This window comes from Castor canadensis, chromosome 12 (genome assembly GCF_047511655.1).
Source record: "Castor canadensis chromosome 12, mCasCan1.hap1v2, whole genome shotgun sequence".
Classification (NCBI taxonomy): domain Eukaryota; kingdom Metazoa; phylum Chordata; class Mammalia; order Rodentia; family Castoridae; genus Castor; species Castor canadensis.
Genome location: NC_133397.1, coordinates 105,789,486 through 105,807,723, shown reverse-complemented (window position 1 = coordinate 105,807,723; position 18,238 = coordinate 105,789,486). Strand labels below are relative to the sequence as shown.

The 18,238-nt window shown below is 37.2% G+C and overlaps 1 protein-coding gene across 1 annotated transcript in view; it reads right to left on the bottom strand.

Moving 5' to 3' along the window:
• Spag17 (sperm associated antigen 17) overlaps positions 1-18,238 on the bottom strand; it is a 206,691-nt gene that overhangs the window by 79,364 nt on the left and 109,089 nt on the right. The window contains exons 19-22 of the mRNA XM_074050665.1: positions 8,702-8,880; positions 6,702-6,793; positions 3,086-3,325; positions 1,288-1,399 (exon numbers count right to left, since the gene is read on the bottom strand). Of these exons, the coding sequence (XP_073906766.1) occupies positions 1,288-1,399; positions 3,086-3,325; positions 6,702-6,793; positions 8,702-8,880 (623 nt within the window). The remainder of the gene's footprint in view (positions 1-1,287; positions 1,400-3,085; positions 3,326-6,701; positions 6,794-8,701; positions 8,881-18,238) is intronic.

The window sequence follows — 18,238 nt, the reverse complement described above, 5'->3', positions numbered from 1 at the left end:
GCCAACATTCCTATGAAAGGGTGTGTAAAGGAGGATGGGTGGAGGAGATATTTGCAGAACTTGGAGTCACATCTCAAACCAAACTACAGAAGAGAAAATAAATTGGCCGAGGCAATGCATACCTATAACCAACTCTATTACTTATCAAATGAGGTCATTAATGTGAAAAAGCTTTCACATTAAAAATAGAATGTAACAAGAATGAATATAGAAATTTTAAACCTGTTGAAATCACCATAGGAAGAGGACAAAGGTAGAAAGGAGAAAATAGAGGAGATGAACCAATACAGGTTATAATACATATATACATGGAAACGTCACAAGGAAATTCCCTGTATAACTATCTTAAGCAAGCAAAAATGTCATTTTTTTCTTATACAAAATCAGAGACCAGGAGGGCAGAATAGGTCTTATCTGGGGGGTTGGTACTAGTGGAAGGGGTGAGGAGGTGAGGAAAGGAGGGTGAATATGGTGCATATACTCTGTATATACGTATATAAATGGAAAAATGAGACCTGTTGAAACTATTCCAGGAATGGAGAGGTGGGGGATAAATAAGAATAGTGGAGGGGGTGAATTCAACTACGATATAATTGATATATTGTAAGAACTTTTGTAAATGCCTAGAATATAACATTATATAGTTATGTGTATAACAACTGTATTAGTGTTAGTCATAGTTATTATTATAAGTTACAAGAATTTTCCCCAAACCCATGCTCATGTATAATGCCTGGATTTATTATTTTTTTACCTCTCTGTTTTATCTCTCTCTCTCTCTCTTTCATTTAGCATTTTATTTTCAACTTTGATTGAAATATCTTGCAACGTTGATAGGATGAGGATGAACAATCTGGAGTTTATATGCATTGTATACACACGCAAATCATAATAAGAGCTGCAATATCAGCAGCAGAGCCCTAAGCTCCGTGCACCAGAGCCCAAACCAGAAAAGCATTGGCAATCCACAGTGTGTGTTTCATTTCTGAGATAACAGTATGCTGTCATCAATATTATTAGGTACCTGTTTCCTTATTGCAGTGTCTGATATACCATTTACCAATCACATGGAAGTATTTTAATACAAGGAGGAATGGCTATATCACTGTGTCCACACCCAGCTCTGGGCTGGCCCATGCCCTGCAGAGTCAATTCTAATAGAAGAATGTGGAGTCTGAAAATGTGGAACATGGTGCGCACTGGGATGCCAGGGACTTTAACCTTCCCCGATTACCTGTGACACACTCATATCTTTCAAGACCGTAACCAGCTGCTTTCAAAATATACCTTTTTCAAACGTCGTCTTTTCTACTTCAATCTGCCCGCCATCAGAAGGATACAAATAGGAATTTCCACCTGAGATCTGGATGGGTGTATTTCCCATATTGTATCCTCGAAACTAGGAGAGAAAATATCATGCTTTGGGTGTAGAACTGGAATAGACAAAAATCAATTTATCGGTGTTAGCCAACTAATTTCTGCTAAACAACATGTCTGATGCTTTATAGGCTCAGAGATCAGAATCCATATTGTCTTTAGAAACCTTTTTTATTGTTTATTTGTATCTTTGTTGGAGATATGGTCCTACTGTGTGTCTTAGGCTGGCCTGGGACTTGATACTCCTGACTCCACCTCCTGAGTCCTGGGATTACAGCTAAGAACCACCATGGCTGGCATCTTCAGAAACTTCTATGGTGTTATAATAACAGGCAGAATTAAAAGAATTGTGTGATTTTTTGAACTCAGGACCTTGCACTTGCTAGGCGGGCATGCTACCACTTGAGCTATTCCCACAGCCCAAAGTGGTCTGTGATTTTCAACTCCGTTCACTGGAGCATGTACATAACCCACACTAAGTCAAGTCTATAATTGAGGTAGTATGAGAAGATATCAAGTGCTCATTCAGTGGCTAATTTTCCGTTAAAAGTGAAGTCATTTAAAGCCAGGTGAGGTGGATTATACCTACAATCCCAGCTACTTGGGAGGCAGTGATCAGGAGGATCACAGTTCAAGACTAGTCTGGGCAAAAAGTTAGTGAGACCCCTGTCTTAATAAACAAGCCGGCATGGTGGTACATCCCTGTGGCCCATCTACTCAGGAGGCACAGGTAAGAGGATCACAGTCAGAAGCCCTGGGCAAGAATACAGGACCCTATCTGAAAAATAATTAAAGCAAAAAGGTGTGGCGGATATGGCTCAAGTGGTACAGCAACCTGTTTAACAAGAGCAAGGTCCCGAGTTCAAATCCTAACAAATAAATAAATAAATTGAAGTGATTTGTTAAATAATATTGACACTTGACTCCTTTTTATTTTTTAATTAGAACCACCATAGGGCTTTTGTGAATGGCAGATGTCAAGGCTACCCTCCCATCCCCCATCATTGGATCTGAATCTTTGGTGATGTCCAGATGCTTGACACTTTAGGAAATTATTTAGAAAGTATATTTTCTACTAACTGTTGCTACTAGCGTGCCAGCTAGTTCTGCTGTATGTTAAAATTTGAGAACAACTGGTTTAGAGTAATAGCTACAAAGGGCAGACACTATTACATTTCTTTACATTTTTTTTCTTGATAAGTTTTTCCATGAAGAGCCACCTGAAGACAAATGAGTGAAGAGAAGTTTTCACAAAAACATATGAGCCAGAAACATGGGCATCCAGAGGAGAAGCAACGAAATGTACTCAGCAAATTCTGAGACAAAGCCAGCCTTCCTGCTGATCTCTCATAGTTGCTTATTTACATGAACCTAAATGGATGCTTTCCTGTCAAATTTCCATCTTTATGTAAGGCCCTTAAGTCACCTAGCAACAAACTGGCCTGAAGCTGCTCCTATCTTGGTAATTGGCTGCGAAGAAGGTTCTAGATTAAAAAAAAAAAAAAAAGATGGAATACAGGTTTAGCTCATGGATGGTTTATCTCCTTTCCAATCAGTTAGAATCAGTTCCAAGAGGGCTGGCAGAGTGACTCAAGCAGTGAGAGTGCATACCTAGCAAGTGTGAGGCCCCCAAGTTCAAACCCCAGTGCTTCCAAAAAACACCAAAAAAGAAACAGCCCCAAGAGACTTCTTAGAGAACTGATTTTACCGGATAGAGAAACTCAGGCTCTGCCTGTGGGACTTGCTCCTCTGTCACTTCTGGGATCTTTATTTGTTCTTCTTTATCTTTCTCCTTGGAAGAAGTTTTTTTCTTCAAAGACTTACTATCTTCTTTCTCTGCTTTATCCTTGCCTTTCTTTTTACCAGTTTCTTTGCTCTTCTTTTCTGCTTTCTTTTCTTCCTTTAAGCGTTCCTCTTCTGCTAATCGATCTTGTTCTTCTTTCCATGCCTGTAAATACATTGAAAAAATTAAACAGGGGTTTTGAAACAAATTAAACTTGGGTCTCATTAAGGTTCATTTTGGAAAAAAATTCACACGATCGAAATGCTGAGCTAATAATCTTGGTTTCCCTCTCACCCAACACTAAATTCTGCTTATTCTCCTCAGAGATCTGTCTTCACTTCAGCTTCTTCTCCCACTTTCTGTTGTTGTTTCCTTTATTAGTTTTCATCTTTAGCCTGGTCTATTGTAGCAGCCTCTTAAGTGCCTCTGTCTTCTGTCCTTCTCCATGGGACACCAATCCTTAACTTATGTCCTAAAGATGTTTTTTCAACAATATGATAGACTACATGCTCAGAGAAAGGTTCTGGGAAAAATATTTAAAAAACAATGGATATTTGTTTTTGTTTGGCAGTACTAGGGTTGGAACTCAGGGCCTCACACTTGCTGAGTAGATACTCTACCACTTGAGTTACTCCACCAGCCCATAAAAGAAAATTTAAAGTCATTATAATACATAACACTGCTGGCAGAAAAGCAAAGGATATGAGAAAGAACTAATACAGTGAAGGAAGTGAGGCTAAGGAGTTTCCCATTCCTAAAAGCCTGGAACCTAGGTTTTAATGGATTGTGGGGACTAGAGATGAAACCTGGGAGAGCTGAACAGAGACCCCTGAATAAAAATTGGAACTTTAAAATTTTCATTTTGATCGGGTGAGCTACAAAAAAAATTTTCTCTATAGAAGAAGACAATGAGAATTCTAGCTTGCTCTCTTGGCCTTGGGGTTAAGCAAGGCTGGGTGACTGGAGAGCAGGTATTGGTGTCTGTTTTGGGAATGCCTATCCTCAAGTTTGTCCTCATAACGATTTGTGGCCAAAATGCACATTACCTAACATTTTTATTTGAAAAAAGTTATGAGTTTTCAGGTGTGGTGGTTCATCCCTATAACTCCAGCTCTCAGGAGGCTGGGGCAGGAGGATTGAAAGTTCAAAGCCAGTTGAGGTTTACAGTGAGACCCTGCTTAAAAAAAAAGTTATGAGTTGATATAAGCTCACAAATGAAAATTACAAAACATGAGGCAATAAGCCACTGTGTTCAAGAATCTGGAGAAAAATAGTGAAAGTGTATCTGCAAAGACTGAAGATATTGGAATTATGAAATATAAGAATATAAAATAAAATAGTATGTTTAAATAAACAAAATGAAGTATCAAAAGCATAAGGAAGAAACAAGGGAGTACCAAAAATGATGAGGTGAGTTTGATGATCCTTTTGGGAGTAAAGTAGAGAAGGAGTATTTGAATAGATACTGGTTGAGATATTTCCAGGGTTGGTGAAGGACATAATCCAACATTCAGGAAGGTCAATGAACCAAAAGCAAGAAATAATAGAGGTGTGCTGAACCTGGCTCATATTGACTTAAAGAGTGCATTGTTAAATTTTAGGAATTTTGTGAGCCAGTTAACCAAAGCCACAATCAAAGACAAATTCTATAAATGCACAATTAAATACACTACTAAAACAAAAAATAAATATTCAAAACTCACCACCTCATACATATTTTGCTACAGTCCACTGTTATCTATTCTCTTGAGGTTATTTATAAAAATGGTATGCCTGTCTTGTAAACACTACAGGACAGTGGTGTCACATGACAGCCTGAAATCAGCTACTGTGGAAGTATTTACACTACAGATATCAGTCACTGCTACAAGTAAGGGTTGCTGGATTCTAATTGTCTACACTCCAGAAATGATGTCTAGAATGCTGATAATGCAGATTAAAAACCTCAATGTGTGGTGTCTGTAGCTGTTACATGGTAACTAGCACTAAAACTGAGAAAATATTCTTAAGCACACTTGTTTTCGTCAGTACTGCTCTTTGAATTTGGGGCCTCCTGCTTGTTAGGTGTACTTTTACCACTCGATCCACACCCCCTGAGAAAATATCTTCCAGCATTCAATATCTATTACTTGATTTATCCAAGTTGCTCTTGTCATTGAGGAATGAGTGAGATGTGCTGTTTTTGTTGTTTAACGTTTGTCTTGTTAACATAAATGAAAATATTAATCTACATTTATATTGGAATTATTCTTGTTTGTCAATTGTACCCATAACTTGTGTGGGACACAAGAATTTAAGAAAAAAAATCAATGAAAGCATACTGTGAGAATCAATTGACTACATGGAATTTACAATAACAGTATTGTATGTTTTGCTATTCTTTGTAAGATGCGTACTGAACATACTATCAGTAACATGTATAATAAAACATATGCATGTACATACGTGCACACTTTTCTCTAGAGAATGACTGCTAAACATTTACAGCATACCACTGAACGCTTTCTAAGCAGTTAGAGAGAATAGATAAACTGTCTATAAAAGAATGTCAAATTAGATTAATAACCAATTTATTAACAGTCACAGGTCAGAAAGGAAGATATGGAACAGAATCTTGAGAGTGCTATGAGGAAATAAAGAGTTTTGCAAATGAAAACTATGCTTAATGAACAGGGGCAAAATAAAGCCATTTTTCACAGAACTAACAACTGCATTTAATAGAAACTATGATATTATGATATAATAAGAAACAGATATTTGGTCTTCATTCTTGGATTCTGGCATAGAACTCTTAAATCCAATGGAATGTCATGAGTGATAGGAGTGTCTTTGTTCTAGTGAGGCAACTCTTGGCAAACTTTAGGCAGCTTCAGGATGGGGTGGAAGCTGGTCCCCCAAAAGATCAAATCCAGGTTAGAAGCTTGGACCTCTTGGCACATTGTCCCCTTCCACCCTTCACGGAAGAGAGAGGAGCTGGAGACTGAGGTAATAACTGATCACATCTACATGGTGAAACTTCCCCGAACTCCCCTAAATTCTGATTTGGTGAATATATCCACATTCCAACAGGGTGACATACCCTAACCCATAGTGACAGAAGCCCCAAACCTAACCTAAACCATAAGCAAATAAACAATAACAAAAACCTCTCTGTATATTATTGAGTATGTGCTTGTATGAGTATAGAATATACCAAAACTTTAATATTTCTTATATTAGGGGCTTATGATATAGTTCAGGTGGATAATTTGGAATTATTGCAAAAGTATATATTACTTTTTGGTGAAAAATTCAAATTAAAAATATATAAACAAAACCAAACATCTGCAACAAAAATAGTTTACCAGTGAACAAGTCACCACCCTTGACTGGGGTTATGTAAAAACAAATAAGACACAGATTCTCTCAAAGACTTAACATCAGGTGGAGGAGTCTGTGTGGAGGAGAGACAATCCTTTCATTGCCATTTCAAAAAAGATCATTTTCTTCTACCAGTACAAAATCTCCATCACAAGATAATTTTTGTCTTCCCTTAGATTACCTTGAGCGAGCCTTCTAAAATGAAAGGAATCTTTTCCTTCTCTTTCTCTTTTTCTTGTTCTGGTATATCTGATTTGCTGACTAATTTGTTACCTATAAGCAGAGAAAATTAAACTCTTAGCAACTCTCTTAAATAAGGTATCATGGAAGAACTAAATGTCTGGGGTTAGAGGAGATCTTGAGCAGTATCTAGTTCAACTCCCCATTTGTTCATCTCTAAACTCTTTCTTGTCACCTGCATAGACATCTGATAGACATCTGAAGTGGTTTGGAACCTCTGTGGTGATGGGGTTCTGAGTCTCTGGACAGTGCATTCTGTTCTCAGTATGCTGTGATGTACTTTTATTGAACTGAATCTCTTTCTCTAAAACTTGTACCTTGTTAAGCTTAGTTTTATACCTCGAGACCATGCAGAACACTAACCTTACCTCCCATGTTGAAGCCCTTCTGTTGTCATTGTAGTCTTTTGGTTTTGAAGGTTAATATCTTTTCTGACTTGAGAGAACTTTAACTGAATGCCATACTTACTACCATGTGTGTTCCAATCCTAACTTGGCCATTTTCTAGATTTCCAGAGGTACTTAGAGAGTGAGCTTTTGGGTTGCTCAGTAGCATTATAAAGAAAAACAATCATCTTATCATTTCTTCCTGCTAATGGGCAAGTATGGCTTCAGAATTAAGAGTGAGAAGGCAGCCTCACATTTATTTCTTATATAGTCCCATCCATCTTTTCAGGGATGCGGGCCCCTGTTAGGAAGAAGCTGAGCTGGGATTATACAGCCATTTTGGTGGGTATGGTAAATGATTCATCATCAATTTGGCTCAAGTTTTACTTTAAAGTCAAGCCATGTACAAACTCCTCTGATAACTGAAGAGGTTGCAAAAATCTTGGAACTGCATAGCTTTGGTTCTCTATGAAAAATCATTTAATTTCATGTACCATAAATAATGAATATTATTAACAGTCTATTTCTTTTGCATAAATTCAATGAAATATTTTTATTTTATAAATGAACTGTCTTGTTGTTTAAATTCTTCTATTTATCAAGTATCCTTTTAAAAATCTACTTTACTCTCTGTCATTTTCTTCTCTCTTTGTCCTACAGGCTCAAAGCCATGGAAATATTATAAACAATATTTAATATAAATATTATTTATATTTATATAGTGAATAACTATATATAATGTATAAGTATGTATTATATAATAATGTAATAAATATTATATAATAAATAGTATAATATATACATTGTTATACAATATTTTAGTATATTATATTATTTATTACATTGTATTTTAATATAATATTATATACTATGTATTATAATGTATTCCAAATATGATGATATACAAATATACATAATATGTATAATATATTATTATATATTGCATATATATTATATCATATATTATAAAAATATATTCACATTTATATATTATAAAATTTTATGTATATATATATATATATATATATATATATATATATATATATAAACCCAAAGAGTCAAGAGCCTGTCAAATTCCTTCCTTATGCCTCTAAGAATCACCTTTCCCTTTATCTCTAGATTCCCACTCCCAGGTAGCCTTGGGATTCCTATGTTTGTTATTCTAAGGAGGGCCTTGATTTAAACTCACTGTTGGAACCTATAATTATTCTCATGGAAACCCACTAACTCTGAATTTCCCTCCTACATTGTCAACATATTTTAGATAGCTTCGCCCACCAATTCAACCAATAAAAACATCTGCATTTCCTTAATAACTCATATTGAATCTGCAAAATAGATTTGACAGGAAGTGGGGGGATCAATGTGTAATAAATATTCCATTATCCCACTCAGGTAAATCTCATCATATTTGGAATACAGCTGCTATTCCATTTATTAGAGAAAATGAAAGCCATAGTAATTTTGTGGACAACTCCTTTCAATCTTGAAATATTAAATTACTAGACAGGACAATGTCTTTGGAAATTTTTTAGGTATAAAGTGAACTGATTACTTTTAGATTTTTTGACTGCAAAAACTTTGCTTGAAGAAATTTTGGTACCAGAGGAAGATTTGAAGTCCAGTTCTGTCTTGCTCTTACTGACTTCTTCAGCCATTTTAGCTTCCTGGTATTTAGCTTCTTCTTCTGTGATCCAATCTTCAATAGATTTTGCAACAAGTTCCAAAAAATTCCTAGACAAGGCAAAAAGAAGATGGCAAATGAATAAAATCAACAAGCATTTAAGACACTGACTGTATAAACAAACTTTTAAAAATGAACTGATTCTAAATAAATATTACAGATTTTGATATATTTTCGCACTATTTTCTACAAGTAGTCAGATACAAATATCCCATGAGCACACAAAAAAAAAATGCCCAACTTCATTTACAGGTAAAGACATGTAAATCTAAAAATGAGGGCTTGAAACAAGTGAAGGTGAAGGATTAAACAGTTTGTCAACACAAAGAGTGGATGATAGTTTGGAGAAACAGTCATTCTCAACACTGTTCATTAAAGAGCAATGTGGTATAATCTCTTTTAAGGCTTTTTATGGCACATTAGAAACTTTTAATTGATCACCAGGTAATCGACTCGTTGGGTTAACTAAAACACTTCAGTCCTGCTATAAAACTGACAAGCCTTGTTAGCATGCACAGCGTAAGTCCTATTCCCTAAGTTGCTCATATGACCATGATCCCACCAGAAAGCTACTGCTTACCAAGAGTCAGTCATTTTTGCTCTGAAATTCATTCATAGTATTTGTATGGATTAGTGTAATTATTTTAAATTAAATTTTAATGCACTTACAATACATGAATGTTCATAGAAAGTTTTTTATCCCTAAAATAAGTTGAAAAATTTAGCCTCTAATGTAAGTATTAGCTATTGTAAAATTATGTGATGGTGAGGTCTAAAGTTTGTTTTTGATGGGACTAGAGTTTGAACTCAGGGCTTCATTTTGCAAAGCAGGTGCTCTACTGCTTGAGCCATAGTTCCAGTCTGTTTTGAACCGGTTATTTTGAAGATAGGGTGTCACTATTTGTCCAGGCTGACTAAGAACTTCAAGCCTCCTGATCTCAGCCTTCTAAGTAGCTAGAATTATAAGCATGAGCCACCTGTGTCCAGGAAGCTTTGTTTTTGTTTTATGGTGGGACTGGAGTTTGATCTCAGGACTTCGAGCTTACAAAGCAGACACTCTACTGCTTGAGCCACACTTCTAGTCCAAGGTCTAAAGTTTTAAAATATAAAGCTGGATTATATTCAGATTGCTTCACAATTTTCCTTCATTGTTGATCTTTTCAAAAGAAATAAACTGAAAATTATAGGCTATGAGCTATAAATAACCAACATATTTGTTTGAAAGTTAACAGATATCTCAAACTTAACATGTCCCAAAATAAACTCATGATTTTCTACTCCAACTTGCTGTCATAAACTGTCATTGGCATTTTAGCTGGTGGCAAGTGTACACCTCTGGTTGAGCAGGGCAACCACCCTGAAGTTATCCTCAACCATTCTTATTTTCTTATACTCCTCTTCCAATCTATTATGAACTAGAATGATTTTTAAAAATTATTTAAGAATAATTTTTAATATATGTATTTTTATAATATATTCAAAATCTGATCACATTTCACTTCTCTTTCTTCCATTTTCTGGCCCATAGTCACATCTTTTTAGGACTGTTGTAACAGACTGTAGCTGGCCACTCCTACCCTTGGACTCCTGAAGTTTAGTCCCAAGTCAGCAAATAGCATTTTTGTTTGCTTGTTTCGGCAGTGCTGGGGTTTGAACTTGGGCCCTTATGCTTGCTAGGTAGGCACTCTTCCACTTTAGCCATGCCCACAGCCCTTTTTTTTTAGTTACTATTCCAATAGGATGTACTGTTTTTGCTGGGGCTGGCCTGGACAGAGTTCCTCCTATTTATGCCTTTGACCACTACACCTAGCGTTTTTTGGTTGAGATGGGGGGGGGGGTCTTAAAAACGTTTTATTTGAGCTGGCCTCAAGACACTATCCTCTCCATCTTTGCTTCCGAGTAGCTAGGATTACAAGTGTGAGCCACCACACCCAGCTAGAATGCCCCTTTAAATTCTCCAATCAGATCTTTCTTCTGCTCAGAATCTTTCAATGAATATTTCATGTGAAAACTAGAAGGGGGAGAGGGTAAGATGGTGGATTGTTGACATCCCTATGGCCCAGCAGCGACTACCCTTAAAAACAACGATCAGAGGACCCCAAAAGGCACCCACAGGGTCCCATAATCAGTGAGATGTAAAGCCCTTTCCAAATCCACAAACAGAGTAAAAACTAACCACAGGAAGAATGGGAAGAGCAACTTGCAGCTCAACATTCCCAATCCCCTGCCCTTGAAGTTGCCATGCAGCTCTAGGCTTCATTTCTCAGGGTGCTTGGTGGTAAGTCCTGCTTCCCAGCACACACAGGAACTTGGAGCTCATGCTCCCTCCTACTACACGACTGCTACCTTCACCCTGAAATGCCAGGAAAACTGGTACCTGTGTGTAAACAGGATGCATGGCTCCCACTGCTCCCTGGGTAACAGAAGGCCCAAGCCAGCAGGCTTGGTTCCCCTTGTAGAAGTGCCACTGAACTGTGTTCCTTGAAGCCCATGTGGGAAATCAGCCCCAGGGCTCTTGCTACCCAATGGCTTGGTTCCCCATGCCTGTGGCAGTTGCTGTGGCTCTGGGTAGTCCAATGCCACAAGCAAGCCTCAGGGGACTTGGGTCCCCCATGCCTGCAGCAACTGCCATGGCTCCTGGAAGCTCATGCCCCAGTGCAAGTAGACCCCAGGGCCTCTGCTGCCTTGTGGGCATCAGATGATTCAAAGTCACCAGCTTTGCTGCTCCATGGGTACCCTCAACTTGCTACTCAGTACCAGGAGCCTGCCACCACACACCTAAGTGATCCCCAGGTTCCAGGCTTTGCTATTCTGCTGGTGCAAGGAGGCTTCCCTTCCCATACAGCATGGAGACCCAGCCTCCCCACTGTCCCTGACAGCAAGAGAGCTCTCGCTCCCCATCAGAGAGCAAGAATGCCAGATTCCCCACTGAGGGGAGGAAAGCCATAACCTGCTACTCTGCAGGCGGCATCAGAAGCCCTGTCCCCTCAAGGTACAGGAAGCCCAGTGCTTCATGCTGCACCTCCCTGCAGGAGAGTCAGGTCTCTCCTTCCCAAGAGCTGGAATCCTAGCTCCTCCACTGAGTGGAGATCTGCTACTCCACTGGTGCTTGGAGGCCTGCCCCCCACAGCGCACAGAGACCCAAGGCTCTCCACTGCAACTGCAGTGGAGACCCTGAGCCCCCATCAAAGAGCAGGAACACTAGCTCCCTCATTAAGGGAAGAAAAGAGGTAATTGGCACCACAGCAAGAACCCTGCAAAAGGTAACATATCCAGCCTACCCCTCTCTGACAAACACTGCTGGAGCTCCAGTAGAAAAAAACTCAAAACCCCAACTACAGCAGAATAAGAGATTAAAACCTTAACCCAAAACAACTCCAGATGTGTAAATCTCAATGCAAAATGAAACAGCAAGACAACCACTTTCCATCAAAAGCCAATTCTACCACTTAGGATCCAAACACCTTCATAGAGGAAGAGCTATCAAATAATATATTCCAAAAAATAATAGTAAAAATGATTAATGACCTCAAAGAAGAAACACAAAAGTTAGTATTTGACCTCAAAGAGAACATGAATAAACAATTAAATGAGCTCAAAGAGCTCATACAAACAGATGAATGAAATTAAGAAGACTATCCAGGATATGAAAGAGGAATCAATAAAGATATGGAAACCTTGAAAAATAATCAATCTAAAATAAGCAATTCAATATCCCAAATAAATATTGCAATTGAAAGCTTGGTGAACAGAGAAGAGCAAGTTGAAAACAGAGTATCAGGAATGGAAGACAAAGTAGAGGAATTAGACCAAATAGTAAAAGGTCATGAAAGAATACTAAGAAAATATGAATGGAACATGCAAGATATCTGGAGCACTATGAAAAGATCAAACCTTTGCATGATGGGTTTAGAGAGCACTGACAGGAGATACAAACTAAAGGCATTGACATCCTATTCAATAGAATAATAGCAGAAAACTTCTTTAACATCAAGAAAGAGAGAATCACATAGGTGTAGAAACCTTATAGAACATAAAACTGTCAGAACCAAAAAATAAACACCCCCAGACACATTATAATCAAAACACTCAGCACACAGAACAAAGAAAGAATTCTGAAAGCTGAAAAAGAGAAAAGACAAGTCACATAAAAAGGCAAACCCATTAGAGTAACAGCAGATTTCTTTACTCAGACTCTAAACACAAGAAGGTAATGGACAGACAAAATTTCAGGCCCTGAAAGAAAGAAAATGTCAACCTAGACTAGTCTATCCAGCAAAACTATCTTTCTTAATTGAAGGAGAAACTAAAACCTTCCACAGCAAGGAAAAACTAAAGGAATCTTCAGAAGATACTTAAAGGACTTTTACATATAGAAGAAGAAACTAGAATGAGACAGGAAAACTCAAGAAAGAATAAACCCTTTTGAGCAAGCATACCAGTAAACAAGGAATAGGTAAAACTAAACAACAAGGGAACAAAGATTACTGGAAACAACAGGCACCTCTCAATATTAACACTGACTGTGAATGGCCTCAATGTCCCAATAAAAAGAGCCAAAATAGCAAATTGGATTAAAAAACAAGACCCAACCATGTTTCTTATAAGAGACTCATCTCACTGAAAAAAACAAATATTGGCTTAGAATCAAAGGGTGGGAAAAAGTTTTCCAAGCAACTGGACTCCATAAACAGGCAGGAGTAGCTATAGTTATATCTGACAAAGTTGACTTCAGACTAAAATTAATCAGAAGAGACAACAAAGGTCACTTCGTGTTAATGAAAGGAAAAATTCATCAAGAGGAAATATCAATCCTTAACATATATGCAACAAACACAGGGGCACCCACCTACATTTAAAACAAAACCTCTTATGTCCCCAGGAGTACAGATAGATGCTAACACAGTGATAGTAGGAGACCTGAATATCCCACAGTCACCGATGGGTCATCCAGACCAAAGAGCAACAAAGAAACTTCAGAGTTGCTCCACACATTAGACCAAATAGATATGGTTGATATCTATAGAGTATTCCACCCAACAACTAGGCAATACATATTCTTTTCTGCAGCTCATGGAACTTTCTCCAAAACAGATCATATTTTAGGACACAAAGCAAGTCTCAACAAATTCAAGATAATCAAAATAACCCCCTGCATCTTATCAGATCACAACAGAATAAAAATAGACCTCAACAACAAAAGAGACCCCAGAAAATATTCAATATTTTTGAATTCATTCACATGGAGACTGAACAAGAGTTCAGCTAATGGGTAACTGAAGAAATAAGGGAAGATATCAAAAACTTTCTAGGATCCAGTGAAAACTAAAATACAACCTACCAGAATCTGTGGGACACAGCAAAGGTCATGCTATGAGGAGAGTTTATAGCTATAAGTGCCTACATTAAAAAAGCACAGACCTCTCAAATAAACAATCTAATGATGTACCTTAAGCTTCTAGAAAAACAAGAACAAACGAAACACAAACCAGCAGATGGAGAGAGATAATAAAGATCAGGGCCAAGATCAATGAGATCAAAGCCAAACAAACTATACAAAGAATCAATAAAACACAAAGTTGGTTCTTTGAAAAGATTAACAAGACTAACAAACCTTTAGCCAATATGAAAAAACAGAGGAGGGAGAAGACCCAAATTAATAAATTCAGAGAACAAAAAGGGGACATAACCACAACTACCAAAAAGTCCGGAGAATCATTATAGAGTAGTTTGAAAATTTACACACAAGTAAACTGGAAAATCTAGATGAAGTGGATAAATTCCTAGATTCATATAACCAATCAAAATTGAACCAAGAAGATATTAACCATGTAAATAGTCCTAATACATGAAACAGTAGTAGAGTATCCCTACAAAGAAGAGCCCAGGACCTGATGGATTCATGGCTGAACTTCACCAAACCTTTAAGTAAAAATTAACACAATACTCCTCAAACTTTTCCAGGAAATAGAAAGGGAAGGAACACTACCAAACTCATTCTACGAAGCCAGCATTAATAAGAAAAGAGAATTATAGACCAATATCTATAACAAATATAAATGCAAAGATTCTCAACAAAATACTGGCAAACAGAATTCAACAACACGTCAAAAAGATCATACCATGACCAAGTTGGTTTCATTCCAGGGACGCAAGGATGGTTCAATATATGTAAATCCATAAACATAATACAGCATATAAACAGAAGCAAGGACAAAAATCACATGATCCTCTCAATAGACACAGAAAAAGCTGTTGACAAAATCCAACACCCTTTCATGATAAAAGCTCTGAAGAAACTAGGATTAGAAAGAATGTTCCTCAACACAATAAAGGCTATATATGACAAACCTAGAGCCAACATCATACTAAATGGAGAATAACTGAAACCGTTCCCCTTAAAGTCAGGAATGAGACAGGGCTGTCCACTTTCTCCACTTCTATTCAGTATAGTTTTGGAATTCCTAGCCAGAGCAATAAGACAAGAGCAAAAAATAAAAGGGATTTAAATAGGGAAGGAAGAAGTCAAACCATCCCTTTTTGCAGATGATGTGATCCTATACCTAAGAGACCCTAAAAACTCTATCAAAAAAACTACCAGAAATCATAAACTCCTTCAGCAAAGTAGCAGGATACAAAATTAACATACAGAAAGCAGTAGCTTTTCTATATACCGACAATGTGCAGAGTAAGAAAGAAATCAGGGAAACAATCCCATTTACAATAGCCTCAGAAATAATCAAGTACCTTGGAATAACTTGAAAGTAATTAAAGACCTTTGTAATGAAAATGATAAACCAATGAAAAGAGAAATTGAAGAAGACATCAGAAGATGAAAAGACCTTCCAGGCTCGTGGATTGGTAGACTCAACATTGTGAAAATGGCCATACTACCAAAAACAATCTACATGTTTAATGAAATCCCTATCAAACTTCCAATGACATTCTGCACAGAAATAGAAAAATCATTCATGAAATACATATGGAAACACAAAAGACCTCGAATAGACAAAGCAATTTGGAGCAAAAAGTCCAACACTTGAGGCATCAAATTATACTACAGAGCCATAACAATAAAATCAGCATGTTATTGGCACAAAAACAGACAGGAAGACCAATGGATCAGAATAGATCATCCAGACATAAACCCAAGCATCTATAGCCAACTGATTTTTGACAAAGGAGCCCAAAACACATGATGGAGAAAAGACAGCCTCTTCAACAAATACTGCTGGGAAAATTGGATATACATATATAGAAGACTGAAATTAGATCCCTGTCTTTCACCCTGTACCAAAATCAACTCAAAGTGGATCAAAGACCTTAATATAAGGCCTGAAACTTTGAAACAACTCCAAGAAGCAGTAGGACGTACACTGGAACAGCTAGGTATAGGGAATGACTTCCTAAACAGAATTCAAAAGACTCAGCATCTAAGAGAAACAACAAACAAATGGAACTGCATCAAACTAAAGAGCTTCTGCACAGCAAAGGAAACTGTCACCAGACTCAAGAGACAGCCCACAGTATGGGAGAAAATCATTGCCAGCTACTCACTTGATAAGAGACTAATATCCAGAATCTATAGGGAACTCAAAAAACTCAGCCCCCAAAGAATCAACACCCCAGTGAAGAAATGGGCACATGAATTAATCAGGGAATTCTCAAAGGAAGAGGTACAAATGGCCAGTAAATACATGAAGAAGTGTTCAGCTTCCCAGGTTGTAAAAGAGATGCAAATCACAACACTTAGACTTCATCTCACCCCAGTTAGAATGGCCATAATCAAGGGCAATAAGAACAAATGCTGGCGAGGATGTGGTGAAACAGGATCCATTATACACTGCTGGTGGGAATGCAAATTAGTAGAACCATGATAGAAAGCAGTATGGAGATTCCTCAAAAACTGGAGATAGAACTGCCATGTGATCCAGTGATTCTTCTCTTTGGCATCTACCCAAAAGAACTTAACACAGAGTACAGTAAAGACACCTGTGCACCCATGTTCATCACAGCACTATTCACAATAGCCAAGCTCTGGAAACAACCCAGATGCCCTACAAGTGATGACTGGATCATGAAATTGTAGTACATATACACAATGGAGTATTACTCAGTCACAAGGAATAGTGACATGGGGTTTGAAGGTAAATGGATGCAATTGGAGGACACCTTGTTAAGTGAAGTTAGCCAGGATCAGAACACAAAATGTCTAATACATGGAAGACAGATCCTAAGATAAACACAAAAACAAGCATGATCATATATAAACTCAGATGTAGAACATATTTGTAACAGTGGAACTACTCCATGGAACTTGGGAAAAGAGGGAAAGGAAAAGAGACTGATAGAGCATTAGTGATAGTGTATACCGTGCGATGTAAAGGTAGAGGATGTAAGGATGCGTATTGAAAACTGTTGATAAACTGGGGGTGGTAGGCAAAGGGGTAAGGGAGAGTATTCAAAGGGATTAAATGAACCAAAGTAAAGCACACCCACAGCGGGCATACATTGAGACACCCCTGTGAACATCAACTTAAATATTAATAATGAAAATCAGGATTGTAAAATAGGCAAGGTGTGTGTGGGGAGGTACTAGTTGGAGGAGGAGGGTGAAGAAAGGAGATTGAAGTGACAGTATATGGTCAACGAACTTCATATGCCTACCTGAAACAGAACTAAAAAACCTCTTGTAATTGCTTTAAGTGGGGTTTAGAGGAGGTTGAGGGGTAGAGACGATGGGGGAAATGCAAATAATGTACAATATAAGTCAAATCAGAATTGTCATTATGAACCCCCTGTATAATGAATATATCCTAATAAAAATTTTATAATAAAAAAAACTAGAATGCTACAAGTGACCTAAATGAAGGAACACAGACTCAAACACAGCCAAATTAGTATCAAATGAGAGGGCAAAATGAAGAACACACATGCAATGCTTTAGGAAGTTTATTACCCACAGATATTTTCTAAATGAATTACTCAGAAATATATTCCAGCTGCATTAAAAAAATAAGAGAAAGAAGACAATATTGGATGAAAGTAGAAGGGTCAAAAATAAAGAAGTCAACTTGCAATTAAATGTAAATAACTATGCTTATTTGTGATTAAAAACCAACTACTGCATAGTTGGAAACAAAATTTCTAAATAATTTTAAAATGGAAAGTAAGACATTTGTTGGGGATGAAAACATCACATCTTAAAATTTTTAACATCTTTGCAAGTGGTATTACTAGCCATTAACTCTAGATATGATATAAAAATCTTTAAATATTTGATTTTAAAGGGTATGTATAATTCCTAGAAGAATATAAATAGAATGTACAATCTTTGCATGCACTAAGAATGTACTAAGAAAATGAAAAATAACAAAAGAAAAGAAAAAGATTCATACTAAAATAGAA